The sequence below is a fragment of the Ceratotherium simum genome, chromosome X (genome assembly GCF_057802395.1).
Source record: "Ceratotherium simum simum isolate JZ-2026a chromosome X, ASM5780239v1, whole genome shotgun sequence".
Taxonomy (NCBI): domain Eukaryota; kingdom Metazoa; phylum Chordata; class Mammalia; order Perissodactyla; family Rhinocerotidae; genus Ceratotherium; species Ceratotherium simum.
The window spans coordinates 2,030,936-2,050,262 of NC_141940.1; the positions used below are offsets into that span (position 1 = coordinate 2,030,936).

A 19,327-nucleotide genomic window follows, 5' to 3' on the forward strand; every position below is an offset into this window, starting at 1 on the left:
ATGCTTATTCAATCATAGTTCTTTACTTTCTCTTCTGCTCTGGTGGAGGGGTGTTCTGAGCTGGGAGGAGATTTTCCTTTTAATGATATTTCCCCAACACACTTCACAAGGATGGGGAAAGAGCCACTTTTCATTCAGGGGAGCTGTGTCAATTGAATATCCATATGGAGAAAAAAATCCTGTACGTGAACTTTTACTGAAGTATAACGTACATACAGAAAAGTGCAAAATCATGCATGTACAGCTTGATGAATTTTCACAAAGTGATCACATCCATATAACCAGGAATTCAAGTCCAAATGCAGACCAGTCTCCAGGAAGCCCCTGAAGCAAACCAGAATATGTAACCCCCAAATTTGCCCCTTTGGCATATTGAGTATTTTGAGTCAAAGGCACGTAAGATCCGGCAGGTATAAGAAGGACGCTCAGATGCTCCTTTTTCTTCTGGAAAGCAGGAACTCAACCTCCCCTGTGAAAGGTGCTCTTCCTGTGCCCAGAGGAAGGAGGACATTCTTATCACAGGAGATGGGGAATTGGGGGCCTGGGAATCTGTACAAATAACCTTGTTAAACTCACTCTCATCTTCACAGTTACTTCTTTACCACTGACTCCCCTAGCACAAACCCCTTTGTCTTGTCATTTCTTCACAAATTCATCATTTCTTTGTCTAAAAGGTATAAAAGTTTCCTGCTCTGGTCACTTCTTTGAGTCTTCATGCTCTTGGGAAGGCTCCCATGTACATGTAAAAATTTAATCAAATGCGTGTGCGTTTCTTTTATTAATCTGTCTGATGTCAGCCAGAGACCCAAAGAAAGTAAAGGAGACTCCCCCTCACCCCTGGCCCCTTTGGGCCACCACCCCTTCCCAAGGGCAGATTTGTTCGCCAAAGCCCTCTCCAGGGCAGCGGGAAAGGTGGGTGGGAGGGGCGGAAACTAAAGACTGAAAGTTGTTGGGAGGCCACAGCCACAATCTGTGGGATCGGAGGCAAGAAGGAGAGGAGGGGTCAACTCAAGAATTGTCACAGTAATAGAATCCACAATATCCCCTTCCCAGGAACTCACAGGCTGCATTTACTCCAGGAAGCAATTGTGATCCCTAAGAATTTCCAATGGCCCCCTTAGAATTTAAAAGTGGCCGAGCCTTGATATGGATAAGCAAATGCCTTACAGTTTAAAAGTGCCCTGGCCCCCCGCCCCGTGGCTTAGCGGTTAAGTGCGTGCGCTCCGCTGCTGGCGGCCCGGGTTCCGATCCCAGGCGCACACCGACACACCGCTTCTCCGGCCATGCTGAGGCCGTGTCCCACATATAGCAACTACAAGGATTTGCAGCTATGACATACAACTATCTACTGGGGCTTTGGGGGAAAAAATAAATAAATAAATAAAATTATAAAAGTGCCCTGGCCTAATGAGGATAAGCAAATACCTCCGCCCTCACAGGGACTTGCATTTCAACGCACCAAGTTTTCAGAGGAGTAGAGAGATGTAAAAGTGAGAGAATCGACAATATCCCCTCCCCAGGAACTCACAGTTTGCATTTACTCCTGGAGGCAATTGCGATCTGACCCTAAGAATTTCCAAGGGCTTCCCTTAAAATTGAAAGTTGCCCGAGACCCGATCTGTACTGTATAGCAAATGCCCCTGACCCCAAAGGGACTTGCATCTCAATGCTCTGGTCTTTCAAAGGCGGGGAGTACTTTGGTGGGCTTCCTGGCATTGTTACAAACAACCACCAAATAAACCTACCTGGACCTTGTAATAAGACCCTGCAGAGCCTTCCTGGGCATCTTAAGCCTGGAAGAGTCTTGTTTTTTTTTAGAAAAAAAAATCTTAACTACTGCCTGACACTATACACAAAAACGAATTCCGGTTGTACTGTAAATCTAAAAATAAAAAGCAAAACAACAAAGCTTGTAGAAGACAGGAGAACTTCTTCGTGATCTCGGCGTTGGGAAAGATTTCTCAATGGGACACAAGAAGCACTAACCTTAGGGAAAATATTGACAAATTGGTGTTCTCTGAGCTCTGCCAGCACTAGGCCAATTTACTATTTTTCACAAGTCTTTAACGCATCCCCTACCCCCTGCAGTGTAGCTTCTGCACAGTCTCCGTTCTCTTTACCCCAGATCTCCAAGCTCCTGTTTTATGCAAGGCATGTTGGATTCCCATCTCATGAGGATGACTCCCTTACCTACAGAAGAGTACTTTGTTTCTGGTGTTTTCTGGCTGCTTTGCTATGCTCTTTGCCTTTTAATTGCACATATCCCCTACGCGGCTTGTGTTCCACCTCTCCCCATGTCCCCCAGGTCCTATAGTTCTTGCTGTATGCAATGGATACAGGGTGACTTCTTCAGAGTAACGCCCACTGCGTACTTAGACAAAGTGCACTGATCTTATCTGGGATATGCCAGCGTGGGCCCGGCTCACTTCTTACTCTGCATACCTGTCCCCTGTGGCTTCCACGCAAATTCTAACAGCCTTGGAAGTCCTTACACTTTGCTTGGGGCTGAGGATATCTGTCTCTTAGTTTTGGTGAAAATGGAGTTGCTAGGGGGCTTCCATGCACCTCACTGCTTTTGTGAGGTAGACCCCAGAAGAGTCGAAGTGCACTCTGTCACCGCCATACTTCGGTGTAAGCACTCTTCTTTAAAGGAAGGATTGTTGAATTTTATCAAATGCCTTCTCAGCACCTACTGATGTGATCAAGCCCTTTCCTCTAATTTGCTGAGGAATGACTTCTGTGAAGATTTCCTGATGTTGAACTACCCTCATATTTCTGGACTAGACCCTGCTCGGTCACACATCATATCTTAATCTTTTGCTGTATTGCTGGAGTCCACTTGCTTACTTTTCTTTACACTTGCACTTGTATTCAAAAGTGAGAGCTGTCTGGGGGTTTCGTTCTGTGCTCTCTTTCATAGATGTGGCTGCTAAGTTTATTGCTGGCTTCACGGATGAACGAAGGTCAAGGCTAAGTACTACACCCCTGAAGAAGACGAATGAGTGGGGGCTCACCTAGCAAATAACAAGACTTATTATAAAGCTATAATACCTGACAAAGGTAGACAAACTGTCCAGTGGGACAAAACAGAGAGCCCTAAGCAGACCCCACAAAGGTGGGCCTTTAATGTGTGACACAGGTGACAAAGCAGGTCAGCGAGGAAAGGGGATTATTCAACAAATGGAGAAGGAAATGCAGGGAGGACTGAAATTGGGGCCTTCTATCACATCTCACACAAAAGTCATCTCTGGGTGGATGAAGAATTTAAATGTCAAAAAGGAAACTTTAAAATTCTTAGAAGAAAATGTAGGCAAGTATCCTTCTGACCTTGGGGTAGGGAAGAGCCTCTTAAACCAGAAATAAAAAACATTAATCCTAAAAAAAAAAAAAAAATTGGCAGATTTAACTACATTAGAATTGGGAACTTCTCTTGAGCAAAAACTCCTTAAAGAAAGTGAAAAGGCAAGCCACAAAGTGAAAGAACATATTTGCAACACGTGTAACTGACAAAGGATTAATATCCAGAACATACAAACAATTCCTGCAAATCAATAGGCAAAAGGAAAAAGAAACAATGCAAAAACAGTCAAAAGAGCAAGCCAGGCATAACATAGAAGAGAAAATACATGTGGCCAAGTGAGCAGGGAGGAGACCCGCCGCACCAGTAATCGGAACACGCAAGACAGCAGTGAGAGATCGTTTCCACCCACCCTCTGGGCAGAAATGAAGATGTCTGAAAATACTAAGTGTTGAAGAAGATGTAGATCCCAAAGGGTCTTTGACTCATTGCTAACGGGAGTGTGAATTGGTAGGACCATTTTGGGAAACAATTAGGCCTCACCAGTCAAGTTAAACATGTGCACATCTTCCCTTCCTGGCATGTATGCAGGAGATACTCCCCTGCGTTGCCCTAGGAGACCTGCATGCAAATGCCCATAGCAGTGCTGGTGCAACAGCAACAAGCTGGAAACAAGTGAAACACCCTCCACCAAGAAAATGGGCAAATCAATGATGGAATATACATAGCAGTGAAAAGGAGTGAACTACAGCTACAAACGACCTCGTGGAAACAAAGCTTAGTTATAGGATGTTGAGGAGGGAAAAGCAAGGCCCAGAAGACTAGAGACAGGATACTGTTTGCATAAAGCTCAGAAATAAACTAAACTGTGATGGATGGCAGCAGACTTTTGGTGGTGAACACAACGGTTATACAGAAGCCAAAATACAATGAGGTACATCGGAAATTTATACAGTGTTATAAACCAATGTGACCTTAATAAAAAAGAATTAAGATATATAAGATAGATATCATATGTCATGTTTAGAGAAGTAAAATGGTTTTAAATATATTTATGTATATATAAAGAGAGAGATAATATCATTAAGACACTATTACTATCTAAAAAAAATAAAATGCATTGAAAACATAAATTTGAGGCATACATACCTACATGATAAAGCTATATTAAAAAACCAACAACAAGGAGAAGCAACCCAAATGTCCATCAACAGATGAATGGATAAACCAATGTGGTCCATCCCCACAATAGAATGTTATTTAGCCATAAAAGGGAAAGACATTCTGACACATGCTACAATATGGACGAACCTGAAGGACATTATGCTAAGAGAAATAAGCCGGTCACAAAAGGACAAATATTATACAATTCCACTTCTATGAAATATCTAGAATGGGCAAATTCCTACAGACAGAAAGTAGATAGAGGTTACCAGGGGTAGGGGGAGGGGAGAATGGGGAGTTATTACTTAATGTGTGTGAAGTTTCTATTTGGGGTGATTAAAGGGTTTTGGAAATAGTGGGGAGGTTAAACACTATGAATGTAATGAATGCCTCCAGATTGTACTTAAAAATGGTTAAAATGGCAAATTTGGTGTTATACATATTCTATCATAATTTTGAAAAGCAAGAGAATGATAAATCCAAATGCAGGTGAAGGGAGGTGGGGGTCAGGATGGTACATGTAGGTTACCGGTAATGGTCCCATGCCAGGGTTGAGTGGTGGCTTCAAAGGTGTTAATGAGCTTATTTTTAAAATAAACAAAATAGGGGGCCAGCCTGGTGGCATAGTGGTTAAGTTCGCACACTCCACTTTGGCGGCCCAGGGTTCACAGGTTCGGATCCGAGGTGCAGATCTACATACCAGTCATCAAGCCATGCTGTGGCAGTGTCCCACATACAAAATAGAGGAAGATGGGCATGGATGTTAGTTCATGGCCAATCTTCCTCACCAAAAATAAATGAATAAATAAATAAATAAATAAATAAAAGAAATAAAAGCGGGCCTTGAGTGGGCAAATTTGACGGATAGTGAGTAATCTGATTCTGTGCATCTGAAGTAAAAAAAAAAAAAAAAAAAACTAGAAAAGCAAATATCCATGTTCCCATGAGGCAGGACGTGTTCTCATATAGAACATAAGAAGCCCCTGGGGCCCCGCATTTGCTTCCTCCACGCCATCAATAGGGTTTTCAGTTTGCAAAATGGAATAGCAGAAATAGACCCTTATGAATACTGTCAGCTGATCTTTGACAAAGGAGCAAAGGCAATTCAATGGAGAAAGGATAATCTTTCCAACAAATGGTGCTGGAACAACTGGACATCCACATGCACAAAAAATGAATCTAGACAGAGACCTTAGACCCTTCACAAAAATTAACTCAAAATGGATAGTAGATGTAACTGTGAAATGCAAAACTATAAAATCCTAGAGGATGATAACCTAGGGGAAAATCTAGGTGACCTTGGGTTCGGTGATGACCTCTTTGGATACAGCACCAAAGGCACGGTCCATGAACAGTGGAGTAGTAAACCAAAGCTTATGGCTGCGTTAGGAGAGGGCCACCTGGTCTCTCTAGGATGACAGAAGAGTCCAGGTTCCTCGGAGAAGAGAAGCTACAGAGAGTTTCTGCGTCATGGTCTGGCCTCAGCTTCCCTGGTAGTTCCCTTCTGGGGAAGTCAGTGGACAAGGTCACAAGCGACTACTGTGAAACAGGGCTCTGCAGTTGGGCATCTGGAAGGGCTGGGATGGGCCCAGGGACCACACAGCCAGTGGAAAAATAGTGGCCTCCTGACCTCTTTGAGGCAGTCAGAGATGTGTCAGAGTGAAACCCTTCTGTGGGGTGACGTGGTGTCCTCAGCAGGTCCAAGCTTGAGGGCATGGAGGAAGAGCAGCACAGAGTCATGACAGGACCAGTCCAGATAAGAACCTGGATCAGGCTTACCTTAGCATTTGATCTTTAGGTTAAAGAATGTTACAGTGGCCATGGCGATCATGGTGGTGATAGCCTTCACCACGTCTGTCTCTTAAGCACACTGTTCTGCTCCAGCCTGGCTGCCCGCCACATCTGTTGCCCTCCTGCCATGCTGGAGTGTCCTTCCATCTTCTTCCTCATTGCTGAGCTCTGATCAAAGTAGCTGCCCATGGCTTAGTTGACTGTCTCTGATCTCCTTCCTCCCCCACACTCTCAGAGGGCTTTGTATTTGTTAGGATTTTCTGATGGCAGGAAGAAACTGACTCTAACTTAAGCAAGAAAAGGGATCTATTTGGCATGATGCTGGGCAGATCACCGAATTGGTGGTATGTCTGATCAAGCAGGTCTTGGGATTAAGAGGCGTGACCTGTTTTGAGTGGGGCCCAGAGCAAGGAAGGGCCCTGAAGAAGGTCTGGCTGCAGTGTGAGCTGCTCTGCCACTAGAGCCATAAGACACAGCCAACCTAATGGTGGGAGAGTGATCTGTCCATGGTAGATAATGATGCTGTGCGGAGTCTGTGGGAAGCCTCAACAGAAAGATCCCGGCACAGATCCGTAAAGGAATGGAGCAAGGCCCTATCTTCTGTGGCAGAGCTACTCACCACTCAAAAAGCAGCTGCTGTCATGCTACTGGACCGTGGTACAGACTTAGAGCCCGACCACAGGACATCAAGGGCTGCCCGTCAGGAGCTGTGTATTGGCAGACCCATCAAGTCATGCAGCCAGGCAGCCACAGCAGCAATCTAGTGGAGATGGCACCTTCAGGACCAGGCCCAACTGGGACCAGAGGCTCAAGTCAGGTACATGGACAGGGAGTCTAGACCCTAGGTCACCTGCCTCCACCACACTGGTACTCTCCCTCAGCTCAGACCTATGGACTCCTGGGCAGGGAGTTCCCTCTGACTGATTGACCGGGGGAAAACCCTCAGACCTGGTTCATCGATAGGTCATCTCATTATGCTGGTACTAGTAAAAATGGACTGCTGCCTCAGGACAGTCCCACTCAGGGTGGCCCTAAGGGACAATGGTGAGGGGAAATGCTCCCAGTAAGCAGTACACTTGGTTGCCCATTTCGTAGGGAGAGAAATGGCCTGAGATGAAGATGTCCATGGGAAATGACTTGGCTGATTGGTCAGGTGCCCAGGAGGAGGAAAACTGGAAGGTCAGTAAAAAGGGTTCTGCAGCCAATTCCAATGTGCGGTGGGAGTTGTTTCATAGCACCAAGCAATTCTCAGACACCAGCTGAGTGTCCTACAATTCAACTCAATTCTGACCGTATCCACCTAGAGATAGCATCAGATCCCACAGGCTAAGGGCTGGGTCCTACCGGACTGCTCCTCCCTCCACTTCAGTCTCCAGTTGTAAGCCCAGGTTGTTACTGTGCTTCTGACCGACTGGCTATAGATCAGAGGTTCCCAAGACCTCCTCCACGGGTTCAATTAATTTGCTAGAGCAGCTCACAGAACTCATAGAAACATTTTACTTGGTAGATCACCAGTTTATTATAAAAGGATATAACTGAGGAACAGCCAGATGGAAGAGACGCTTAGGGCAAGACATGGGGAAAGGGGCGGAGCTTCCATGCCCTCTCCAGGTGCGCCACTCTCCCTGCACCTTCACGTGTTCACCAACCTATAGTCACTCCGAACCCGTCCTTTTGGGTTTTTACGGAGGCTTCATTACACAGGCATGGTTGATTAAATCATTGGCCATTAGCGATTGATTCAACCTCCAGCCCCTCTCTCCTCCCCAGAGGTCGGGGGGGCGGGACTGAAAATTCCAACCCTCTAATCACAAAGGTGGTTCTCCTGGCAACCAGCTCCCATCCTTAAGTGTGATCCAAAAGTCACCTCATTAACATAACAAAGACATCTTGATTGCTCTCATCACAGGAAATTCCGAGAGTTTTAGGAGCTCTGTGCCAGGAACAGGGAGAAAGATCAAACACATGTATTTCTTATTATAAATCACAATATCACACAGTTGGAGACAAGAAGGTTTGGAGAAGGGGCATGTGGAAGTACCTAATATACCTAAGGGAGTGCACAGGAAGAGTATGTGGATCCTTGTGTCTCTGCCAATGGCCACTGGGCAGTGTGCAAGGCAGAGCAGGAGCGGTGGGTGTCAGCCAGCTTCTCTCTGTGGTGCAAGGGACGCATGAAGGCAGTGGCCATGGTGGAAGGGCTGGAGACTCTGCACCAACAGCAAAGGTTTCGTCTCACCAAGGCTGATCTCGATATGGACACCACTGAATGCCCATCCCACCAGCAGCAGAGACCAATGCTGAGCCCTCAATGTGATGCCATTCTTCAAGGGACCAGCCAGCCATTTGGTGGCAGGTTGATAACATTGGACTCCTGCCACCCAGGAGGGGCAGTAATTGGTCAGACTCTGGATTTGGATTTGCCTTCACTGAGCACAGTGTCACTGCCAGCAATCTGAGGGCTCACAGAACACCCAATTTATCGGCATGGTGTACCACACAACAATGCTTCAGAGCAAGGGACTCTTTTTCCAAGGAAGGAGGTGTGACAATATGTACACGACTCTGGGAGTTGCTGGTCCTGCCATATACAGCATCACCTAGAAGCAGCCAGAGCCTGCTGAAGGCTCAGCAACAAGGCTAGCCCAAGGAAAACACCCAGTTGGGTTGGAGAGCATTATTCCATGATGTGACAAATGCACTGAATTAACGGTGGTGCTGTGGCTCCAGTGGGCAGAATACATGGTGCTGTGAACTAAGGAGTGGGAGTAGGATGGGCTGCTCTCCCCATCATTCCCAGTGACCCATCTGGGGAATTTGTGCTTCCCATCTCTGAAACCTTAGGCCTTCCTGGGCTAGAGGTCTTGGTTCCTGGGATGGGGATACTGCTTCCATCGGGGTCATGGTAAGGGCTCTGCTGAACTTGAAACAAAACCTACCATGTAGTCAATGTGGGCTCCTTATGCCCATGGACTATCCAGCCAAGAAAAGATTGCAATATCAGCAAGGCAATTGATCCTGAGTGCATCAGGAGCTAGCGTTGCTGCTCTCCAAGGAGAACAAGAAGTATGTCTGCAACTCGGAGGATTCACTAGGGTGTCTCTCAGTATTTCATAAACAGACAATTGCACAATTATAACCTGACAAGGAGAAAGCAAGGAAAGGCTCAGATCTGTCATGGATAAAGATCTGGTTTAGGGGCCGGCCCTGTGGCGTAGGGGTTAAGTGCGTGCGCTCCACTGCTGGTGGCCCGGTGTGGGAGATCAAGATTTGGCCATCCTAAAATATATCTCTTTACCTTGATTGTTTTCTCTGCAGGACATTTGACCTCCCCCACTAACTGCCTAAAGAAATTTGACATGGTGGCTCCTTCCTGGAACAGATCTTCTATCATGATGGCTATAAAGATAATGTAGGATAGAGGTTACAATAGGAAAGGCACCAAGCCTCTTTTATCAAAAACTCTGTCTCTCCCTGACCACATTATCTATAGATGACCCTGAAAAGAATTGTCCTCCTGCCCTCTGAAGTCCCAGGCCACTACCCACCCCCAACACGCTCCTCGCCTTTAGCTGCAATACTTAAGCAAGCAGCTTAGACAGAGGGGCTAGTTGCTCATTTCTGAGTTTCTCCCATGTATACATGTTATTAAACTTGGTATTATTTTCTCCTGCTAACCTGTCTTGTTAATTATTTGGCCAGCCATAAGAACCTTAAGGAAAAGGGCAGAGGGAGATCCTCCCTCTTCCCCTGACACCGGGTTCAGATCCCGGGTGCCCACCAATGCACCGCTTGCCAGGCCATGTTGTGGCGGCGTCCCATATAAAGTGGAGGAAGATGGGCACGGATATTAGCCCAGGGCCAGTCTTCTTCGGCAAAAAGAGGAGGATTGGCATGAATATTAGCTCAGGGCTGATCTTCCTCACCAAAAAAAAAAAAAAAGATCTGGTTCAGTCCTCCAGGAAAATAATCTAGACCAGTGGAGATGCTTTCTGAGGGTGGGAGAAATCTAGAAGGGAGGAGGGTATGGTCAATGAGAAAATGACCACAGAGTCCTTCCATTTGTTCGTGTATGTACAGGCACTCCCATTCCTATGCAATGTGACTTTGTTGCTTCTCCCATCAGGAGGCAGAGTCTATTTCTGCAGGCCTTGACTCTGGACTTGGCTATGTGAAGTGGGTAGAATTATGTCCTCCAAAAAGTTCAAGTCCCAATCCCTGGTACCTGTGAATGCAACCTTATTTGGAATTAGTCTTTGTAGACGTAATCAAGTTAAGAGGCGGTCCCAGTGAATTTGAGTGGGCCCTAATCCAATGACTGGTGTCCTTATAAGAAGAGGAAAAGTTGGACACAGACACAGGGAGACACAAGGGGAAGAAGGCCGCATGAAGACAGAGGCAAAAATTGGAATGATGCAGCTACAAACCAAGGAACACCAAAGATTGCTGGGAGCCACCAAGAAGCTAGGAGGAGGCCAAGAAAGGACCTTCCCCTAGAGCCTTCAGAGCGAGTGTGGCCCTGCCAGCACCTTGATTTTGGACTTGGAACCTCCAGAACTGTGAGAGAATACATTTCTGTTGTTTTAAACCACCTAGTTTTTGGTCCTTTGTGGTATGGCAGTCCCCTCTTTGGGTCTTGGATGCACTCTATCCAGCTCCTAGCAGGATCAAGTCCCAGCAGCCCCTAGTGCCCAGCAACTTCAGAATGCACCCTGGTACTGGCTTTCATCCCCTGAAACCACTTTCCAACACAAGCAGCCTGCACACCAGCCCTTGTCTCAAGGTCTGCTTTTTGGGACATTCACATCCCTTCTCCAGACTCCAGGCAGGCCCACCGTTCCTGATTAATGTCCTCTAAACGAGGAGTCAGGGAGGAAAGAAGGGCTTTGGAGGGGCCTTCCCCAACTGCTGCATCTAATTAAACAGCCCTGTGTGGTTAATGATTCCGTTACTGGCCAAAGCCTGGAAATGAAGCGTGCAGCAATTTAACCAAGTGATCTTCTGCAGCCAGGGGGCTCGAGCTTAGCAGCTCTCCCCAGCACCCCATGGGAACCCAGCCCTCAATCCGATGCTGCTTTCTAGGCAAAGGCCTTCTCTCTCCAGGCTTGTCCAAGAGAGGACAGGGTGTGGAAGAGGAAGAGATAGAGGGAACCTTAAAGCGGTGTGGCTGAGCGCGGGCTGGGGCTGAGAGATAGAGGTAGGCAGTGGACCCAGGCGGGCCAGTGCTGCGCACGCACGAGGGCCCCAGGGTATCCCAGGCCGCTTGGCCAGCTTTCCTCACGACCCACTCCACCTCATGCTTTTTTCTTTTCTTCTTTATTTGAACAAAGGTGTCGATTTCACGACAGCGACGGAACCGCTGAGTTGAAGGAGAGAAGCAGTCATTACAGGGAAGCCGCAAGGACGGGTAGAGGCATTCGGGCTGCTGCGTGGAAGACCTGGGAAAGGGGCTGAAATCGTTCCCCCTTCCCGACGCCCGGAGATCTCTGGGGGGGTCCTGGGAGGTGCTCCTCAAAATACGACCCCTGTCTCCCGGGCCGGCACCGTGCGGGGTGCACGTCCTGTGCCGGACGTCCGGGGACACGACGCAGGCGGCCGCGGGGAGCCAGGGACCGCCCCCACCGCCCGAGTCAAGGCCCCGCCCCCGTCTTCCCGCGCCGGCTCCGGCGGCCTCCCGCCGCTCGCGCTCCCACCCAGCCTCCCTCCCCTCCCCCGCGCGCGTGCGCCCCGTCCCCGCGCCCCTCCCCCGCCGCGGGCGCGCGCCCGTGCCCGTCGTCCCGGGCGGGAGCTGGAGACTGCGGAGCCGGCTGCGGGCCGGAGAGCGGGCGCCCAGAGCGCCGGGAGCTTGGCCGGGCGAGGCGGGAGTGCCGGCGCGGGCCTGGCCGCGGGCGGGGGCCGCCGCCGCATCGCCGTCTCCCAGTCGGCGGGCCAGGCCGCGGCGCCAAGCGCGAGGGCCGGGCTCCCGGGGCCTGCGGCCATGGGCGGGAGCCGGAGGCGGCAGAGGCAGCGGCAGCGGCAGCGGCAGCGGCGGGCCCCGCAGGCGGGGAGGCGCGCGGCCCACGGCCCCTGACGGCCTCTGGCGCGCCCCCGCGCCTCCTGGGGGGCCGTAGCGAAGCAACGCCCGGCACGCCCGCCCATCCCCTGCTGCCCTTTTTTTCCTGGCCGGGTGCGAGGGGGCATGCCCGTGCCTGGCCTCAGCCAGCCAAGAGTTAACCCCAGGGGCGTGGAGCTGACCCCCCCTCGGGGGCGTGCCCCCCTCTCCCGCTAGGCTGCCCGCCCCCCGCGCTAGGGTATGGCCCTCGGCCCCGACCCGGGGCCCGAGGTCCCGTGCACGGGCCAGTGAAAGGCATTTTCCCGTTCCCGCCCTCCTTCCCTCGCCGACCAGCACCATGGGATGTAATATGTGCGTGGTCCAGAAACCGGAGGAGCAGTACAAAGTGATGCTTCAGGTAGGGCGGCTGGGCCGCTGGGGCGGGGTGCGTGGGCGCCACCAGGCTAAGAAGCCAGCCCGCAGGGAAGGCCTGGTGGAGCTGGGGCCGTAGACATGGGAGGGCTGGAGGGCTCGAAGAGGAAGAGGTGGGGAGCCATCCTCCCTCTCAGTTTCTGGGGCTGCTGGGTGTTGGCGCTCCGTGGGAACCAGTCACAGATGGGGGGAGCTGCGTGGGACTGGGGGTGCAGGCGTATCCTTTGGGCGCCCAGGGTAGCTTGGGACGCGAGCCCTGCGTCCAAATCGACCCGAGTAGGGAAGTTGGGCTCGGCCCGGGTCCGGCGCGCTTGCACCCCGGACCTGGGAGCCGGTAGGCGCGGTGTTGCCGGCGCCAGAGCGGGATGGAGGTTGCATAGCAACGGGCTCCATTCCTTGCACACGCACGCCCCGCTGGACCCAGGGCGGGGGAGGGAGCCAGGCGGCCAGATTCAGGTCCCTGCGGGCCAGGGGTGCAGGAGCACGCGGGCGGCCCGGGGCCCCACCGACGTCTGCCCGGGGCCGAGGTACCTACTCCCGCACCCACTCTCCATTCTGGCCCTGCCCAAACAGTGGGCTCCCAGGCCTTGGGTGCCTCGGGTGAGTGGCTGCAACCAGGGTCAGCGGTGAGGGCCGTCTGCGGGCGGCGATGCCCGGTCTTCCCTCTGCCTTGCAGGGCCTCAGGCCCTGGGCCGCGGGGAGCGTGGACTGGGAGGTGCGCGGCGGGGAGGAACGGGAGACGCTGGGCCCCGCGCTCGGACTCGGAGTGCAGGCCCATGGCCCGGAGCGGGGCTTCCTTGCCTGTGCGTGGCATGACTTCGTGAGTGTGTGCCTGTGCCCCGTCTGTGTGTGCGCGGAGGCTCGCTCCTCTGGACCCTCGTGTGTGTACTTTCTGTGTGCGCTCTGAGAGCTGTCTAGAGAAATGTCCCGGATGGTGTGGCTTGAGACGCCCCCAGGGCTAAGTGGAGGGAGTTTAAGGTCAGAAGGAGTGAGGTCCCAGGGGCAGACCGGGCGCAGACAGGTATACGCTTCAACTTGGGGTTTATTGGTCAGGACTGGGGAGCAAGTGCAGGCTGGAGCGGTGATAGCTGGGGGAATGGGGTCTCCTTAGAAGAATAGCGGGAACCCGGACAGGCAGGGAGTGGGTGCGGTGGAGGGGAGAGAATCAGTCATCAGGTGATTGGGGAGGCTTCGGGAGCCCAGCCTTGGTGCTGTGAGTCTAGTTCCTCTGGCCACCGTGAGCGGGAGACCAGGCAGGCAGGTGGGGGAATCTTGCCCTAGCCTGGCGTCACTCCTCATCCACTCTTCCGGGCTGGGTCTCCGGGGTCACGAGGGGCCCTCTGCTTTCTTTCTGCCATTCTTGCCCCTGGACTGCTTCCTCATGTCTCTTCTCGCTGTTTGGAAATCCTGCCTGGCCATTGCCATTGCCATTGTCCCCTCGTGGGACTGGGTTCCAGGATGACCTAGGCCGGGACCGAGAGGCAGTGCTGTGGAATCCCAGTGGTGGACCCAGGGGATGCTGGCGGGAGGTGGGCTGCGCTGGTTGGTTGATGAGGCTGTGGGATCCCATCCTCACTGCTTCCTTTCTTGGAATAATTCCATCCAATGGCAAGCGATTCCAGAGCGGTTGGCTCTTGACTTCCTTGGAGAGGGATTGATGTAGTATTTCACTTAAAGGCGGACTGCATGGGGATGTGTGGACAGCAGAGGGCAACCTGCACTGCACTACAGGCTTGAAATGAGCCAAGGTTGGGAGGCGACTCTGTGGTGACCCTTCGGGCACCCCGTGGCAGTGGGGGCAGCCTGCCACAGGTTGGGCTGGGACTGCCTTCAGGGAGGCTCCATGTCAGAGGAGGGCTTGAGGTAAACCTGGGCAGGAAAGTCCTGGGCCAGGCTTTCTTCCTTGAGAGAGAGCTCTAAGCCCTGGGCAAGTAGGTTCTCAGGAGGAGGGCCACCGCAGGCCCACTGCCCTCCACTTTTTCCTGGTCTGGGCTGTTGCCATCACTGACCAGTCCCTGGGGATGCTTCTCCCTTTTAAAGCTTCTGCAGAAGTTTGGATGGAATTGGAGACTAGATGCAGTTTTAAAAAAGGAATTATCCTTTAAAATTAAGGGAAGACAAAAGAGGTTTGAAAAAAAATCTAGAAAGCAGGGAAAAACATTAGCTATCTCAGATGATCCTGTTCCTGGCCCGAACCTCTTAAAGGAGAAGGAAGGAAGCTTTTGTCCCAGAAGACCAGGAAGCTCCCAGGACCCCGTGCCTGGACCCGCACTTCTTAGACATTGCGGCTCCCCCAACTGCAGTGGCACTTCTTGTCTCGTCCATACTGGCCCGTGGCCTCCGCACCTTACTGGACACAGTGCAGCCAGAGAAGTGCACAAGTGCACCTCTGCCACTTGCCATGTGGCTTCTTCATGCCAGGGCTTCCCTGAGCCTCTTCCTAGATCCCCAGAGGGCTCTGATCCCCAGGTTAAGGACACCCAAGTCTCTATCCTAGCCTTCAGTTCCAGGCCCTTTTCTCCTGGTGACTCACAGGCAGTTAAAAAAAACCCTACAGCTTTACTGAGATAATTTGCATACCCTTGTTAAGTGGTTTTTACAATTCACTGGTTTTTAGTACAGTCACGCGCCACATAAAGTTGTTTCAGTCAACGACGGACCACACATGCAATAGTGGTCTCATTAAGATTAGTAACATATAGCTTCGATGGATAGTAGCCTGTACTGTCTAGGTTTGTGTAAGTACACTCTGATGTCCCCACAACAACGAGATTATCAGAACATATCCCATCGTTAAGCGATACACAACTGTATATTCAGTGTGCAACCATCACCACTATCTAATTCCAGAATATTTTCATCACCCCGTCCCCCTTAGCAGTCACATATCCATTTCCCCCAATACCTCCCAGCCCCTGGCACCCACTTACCTGCTTTCTGTCTTTATGGATTTGCCTGTTCCAGACATTTCATCTAAATGGAACCATATGATGTATGACCTTTTGTCATGGCTTCTTTCTTCTTTTTTTTTTAATTTTTAAAATTTTATTGAGGTCATAGTGGTTTATAACATTGTGTAATTTCAGGTGTACATTATTATATATCAGTTTCTGTATAGACTGTATCATGCTCCACCAATAGTCTGGTTTTTATCCGTCAATGTACAGATGAGCCCCTTTACCCCTTTCGCCCTCTTCCCACCCCCTTCCCCTCTGGTAACCACCAATCTGTTCTCTTTATCCATGTGTTTGTTTATCTTCCACATATGAGTGAAATCATACAGTGTTTGACTTTCTCTGTCAGGCTTATTTCGCTTAACATAATACCCTCAAGGTCCATCCGTGTTGTTGCAAATGGGATGATTTTATCTTTTTTTTATGGCTGAGTAGTATTCCCTTGTATATATATACCACATCTTTATCCATTCATCAGTTGATGAGCACTTGGGTTGCTGTCATGGCTTGGCTATTGTGAATAATGCTGCAATGAACATAGGGGTGCATAAATCTCTTTGAATTGTTGATTTCAAGTTCTTTGGATAAATACCCAGTAGGGGATAGCTGGATCATATGGTATTTCTATTATTAATTTTTTGAGAAATCTCCATGCTATTTTCCATAGGGGCTGTACCAGTTTGCATTCCCACCAGCAGTGTATGAGGGTTCCCTTTTCTCCACATCCTCTCCAACACTTATTATTTCTTGTCTTGTTAATTATAGCCATTCTGACTGGTGTGAGGTGATATCTCATTGCAGTTTTGATTTGCATTTCCCTAATAATTAGTGATGTTGAACATCTTTTCATGTGCCTGTTGGCCATCTGTATATCTCTTTGGAAAAATGTCTGTTCATATCCTCTGCCCATTTTTTGATCGGGTTGTTTGTCTGTTTATTGTTGAGTTGTATGAGTTCTTTATATATTTTGGAAATTAACCCCTTGTTGGATATATGATTTGCAAATATTTTCTCCCAGTTGGTGGGTTGTGTTTTCTTTTTGTTCATGGTTTCCTTTGACTTGCAGAAGCTTTTAATCTTTTTTTTTTTTGTGAGGAAGATCAGCCCTGAGCTAACATCCATGCCAATCCTCCTCTTTTTTTGCTGAGGAAGACAGGCTCTGAGCTAACATCTATTGCCAATCCTCCTCCTTTTTTTCCCCCAAAGCCCCAGTAGATAGCTGTATGTCATAGTTGAACATCCTTCTAGTTGCTGTATGTGGGACACCGCCTCAGCATGGCCGGAGAAGCGGTGCATTGGTGCACGCCCGGGATACAAACCTGGGCCGCCAGTAGCAGAGCATGCGCACTTAACCGCTAAGCCACGGGGCCGGCCCCCCTGTTTAAGTTATTGAGGAGCTGCTGAACTGTTTTCCACAAGGGCTGTACCATTTTACATTCCCACCAGCAATGTAAGAGTTCAATTTCTCCAAATCCTCCCCAACACGTTTTTGATTTATAGCCCTCCTACTGGGTATGAAGTGGTATCTCATTGTGGTTTTGATTTGTATTTCCTGATGGCTAAATGATGTAGAGCATCTTTTCCTGTACTATTGGCCATTTGCATATCTTTTCTGGAGAAATGCCTATCTTGATGCTAGTTCCACAGTGGTTTTACCATAGCTTTGTTAAGTAAATTTTGAAATCAGCTGGTTTGAGTCTTCCAACTTTGTACTCCTCAAGAGTGTTGGCTCTTCTGGGTCCCTTGAGTTTCCACATCAGTTTTAGGATCAGCTTGTCAATTTCTGAAAAGAAGCCAGCTGTGATTTTGTGGGAATTACATTTAACCTGTAGATCAGTTTGGGGGAATATTAACCATGAACATGGGGTGTCTTTCCATTTGGGTCTTCAATTTCTTTCAAAGATGTTTTGCACTTTTGTTAAATTTATTCCTGAGTATTTTATTCTTTATGGTGCTATGGTAAGTGGAATTGTTTTCTTAATCCTTTTCATCTTTCTCATTGCCACTGTATAGAAATACAATTGCTTTTTGTATATTGATCCTGTATCCTGCAACCTTACTAAACTCATTTGTTAGCTCTAATAGTTTTTTAGTGAATTCTTCAGGATTGTCTTTATATAGGATCATGTCCTGGGCAAATAGAGATAGTTTTACTTCCTTTCCAATCTGGTTTTACTTCCTTTCCAAACTGGATGCCTTTTATTTCTTTTTCTTGCCTAAGTGCTCTGGCTAGCACCTCCAGGACAATGTTGAATAGAAGTGGCAAGAGTGGCATCCTTGCCTTGTTCCTCATCTAAGAGGGGAAAGCATCTGATGATCTTCACTATTGAGTATGATGTTAGCTGTGTATTTTTCACAGATGCTGTTTATCAGGTTGAGGAAGTTCCATTCTATTCCTAGTTGGAGTGTTTTTATCACGAAGGGTATTAGATTTTGTCAAATGCTTCTCCTGTGGCTACTGAGAGGAGCCTGTGGTTTTTGGCCCCTTATTCTACTGATGTGGCCTATCACAGGCGCCTTAATTTTATTTATTTATTTATTTTTCCCCCCAAAGCCCCAGTAGATAGTTGTATGTCATAGCTGCACATCCTTCTAGTTGTTGTATGTGGGACGTGGCCTCAGCATGGCCAGAGAAGTGGTGCGTCGGTGCGTGCCCGGGATCCGAACCCGGGCCGCCAGCAGCGGAGCGTGCGCACTTAATGGCTAAGCCACGGGGCCAGCCCTCGCAGGCGACTTAAATGCAGCTCCATTTCTATTATCACAGTCATGTCCTCCGAGGATCCTTAACCAAGCATGGGCACTGGGGGCATGGAGGACCAGCTTGAAAAATCTGGAAACGACCCTGAGTAGGAGGGAGGGGGGTCATTCATGTCGGGTTAGGAAGAGGAAGGATTCAGGTTACAAGGGTTGGGAAAGGGAGGAAGCGGCCTCACCTAGCATGGAGGCACAAAATGCATTTCCTGGTGCTGTTGCTTGCTGGGCCTGTGTCCTTCGCTCCAACACTCTGACCCCCTTGTTTCAAATCTAATCATGCCCCCCTCTGTTGAGCTTGTCTTTTTGTCTCTTCGTCTTTCCCCTGCCACCCCAGTCTTCCTGATCGTGGTACCCCCTCTCTGACACCATCACCTGCTTTCTGGCAGGCCTGACATATAGGAGGCCTATGTGACAAAGAAAACTGCCCTGTGGCCAGCCCACTCCAACCATTCCCTATGGGGCCCGGCCAGACCTCTGCTCTTCTTTCAGCTTCGAAGATGAGTGAGTCAGGAAAGCCTGTCTTTTCTGTCCACATCAGGAGAGGCCAAAGGCCACCTCTTCAGTCCTTCTAGCCCCCCTGCACAGCAGCCCACTCCCCCGCACCCCCCATATTCTTTCTCCAGCACCTACTTGCTGATCCCCGACTGTGCCCAGTTACCATCCTGTGTGCTGGGGATCCAGCTTGGAGCACCACAGACCCCCTCGCCCCTCCCCCGGGGCCGTGTTTTAATGGGGGAGACTGACCATGACCGAATAGGTAACGGTGGGGGAGAGAAGGGCCAGTGGGGGATAGAAGGGCCGACTGTGCTGTCCATGTCCGTCCCCTCTCCCCATGATGTCTTCCTCCATCCTCCATCCCCCATGGCAGCTCTCCTCGCCTGACATCCTCCCTCCCGCTTGAGC

The 19,327-nt window shown here is 49.8% G+C and overlaps 1 protein-coding gene across 2 annotated transcripts in view; it reads left to right on the forward strand.

The window, feature by feature from the left end:
- The first annotated feature begins 12,006 nt into the window (after positions 1-12,006).
- Positions 12,007-19,327, forward strand: part of PDZD4 (PDZ domain containing 4) — a 31,306-nt gene continuing 23,985 nt past the window's right edge. Inside the window, exon 1 of one of the 2 annotated variants that reach the window (XM_004443309.3) lies at positions 12,007-12,702. In XM_004443309.3, coding sequence (XP_004443366.1) covers positions 12,643-12,702 — 60 coding nt within the window. In that variant the 5' untranslated portion in view covers positions 12,007-12,642. Of the gene's footprint in view, positions 12,703-13,509; positions 13,738-19,327 lie in introns of those variants that run through there. The other variant, XM_087427518.1, reaches the window with a different exon arrangement.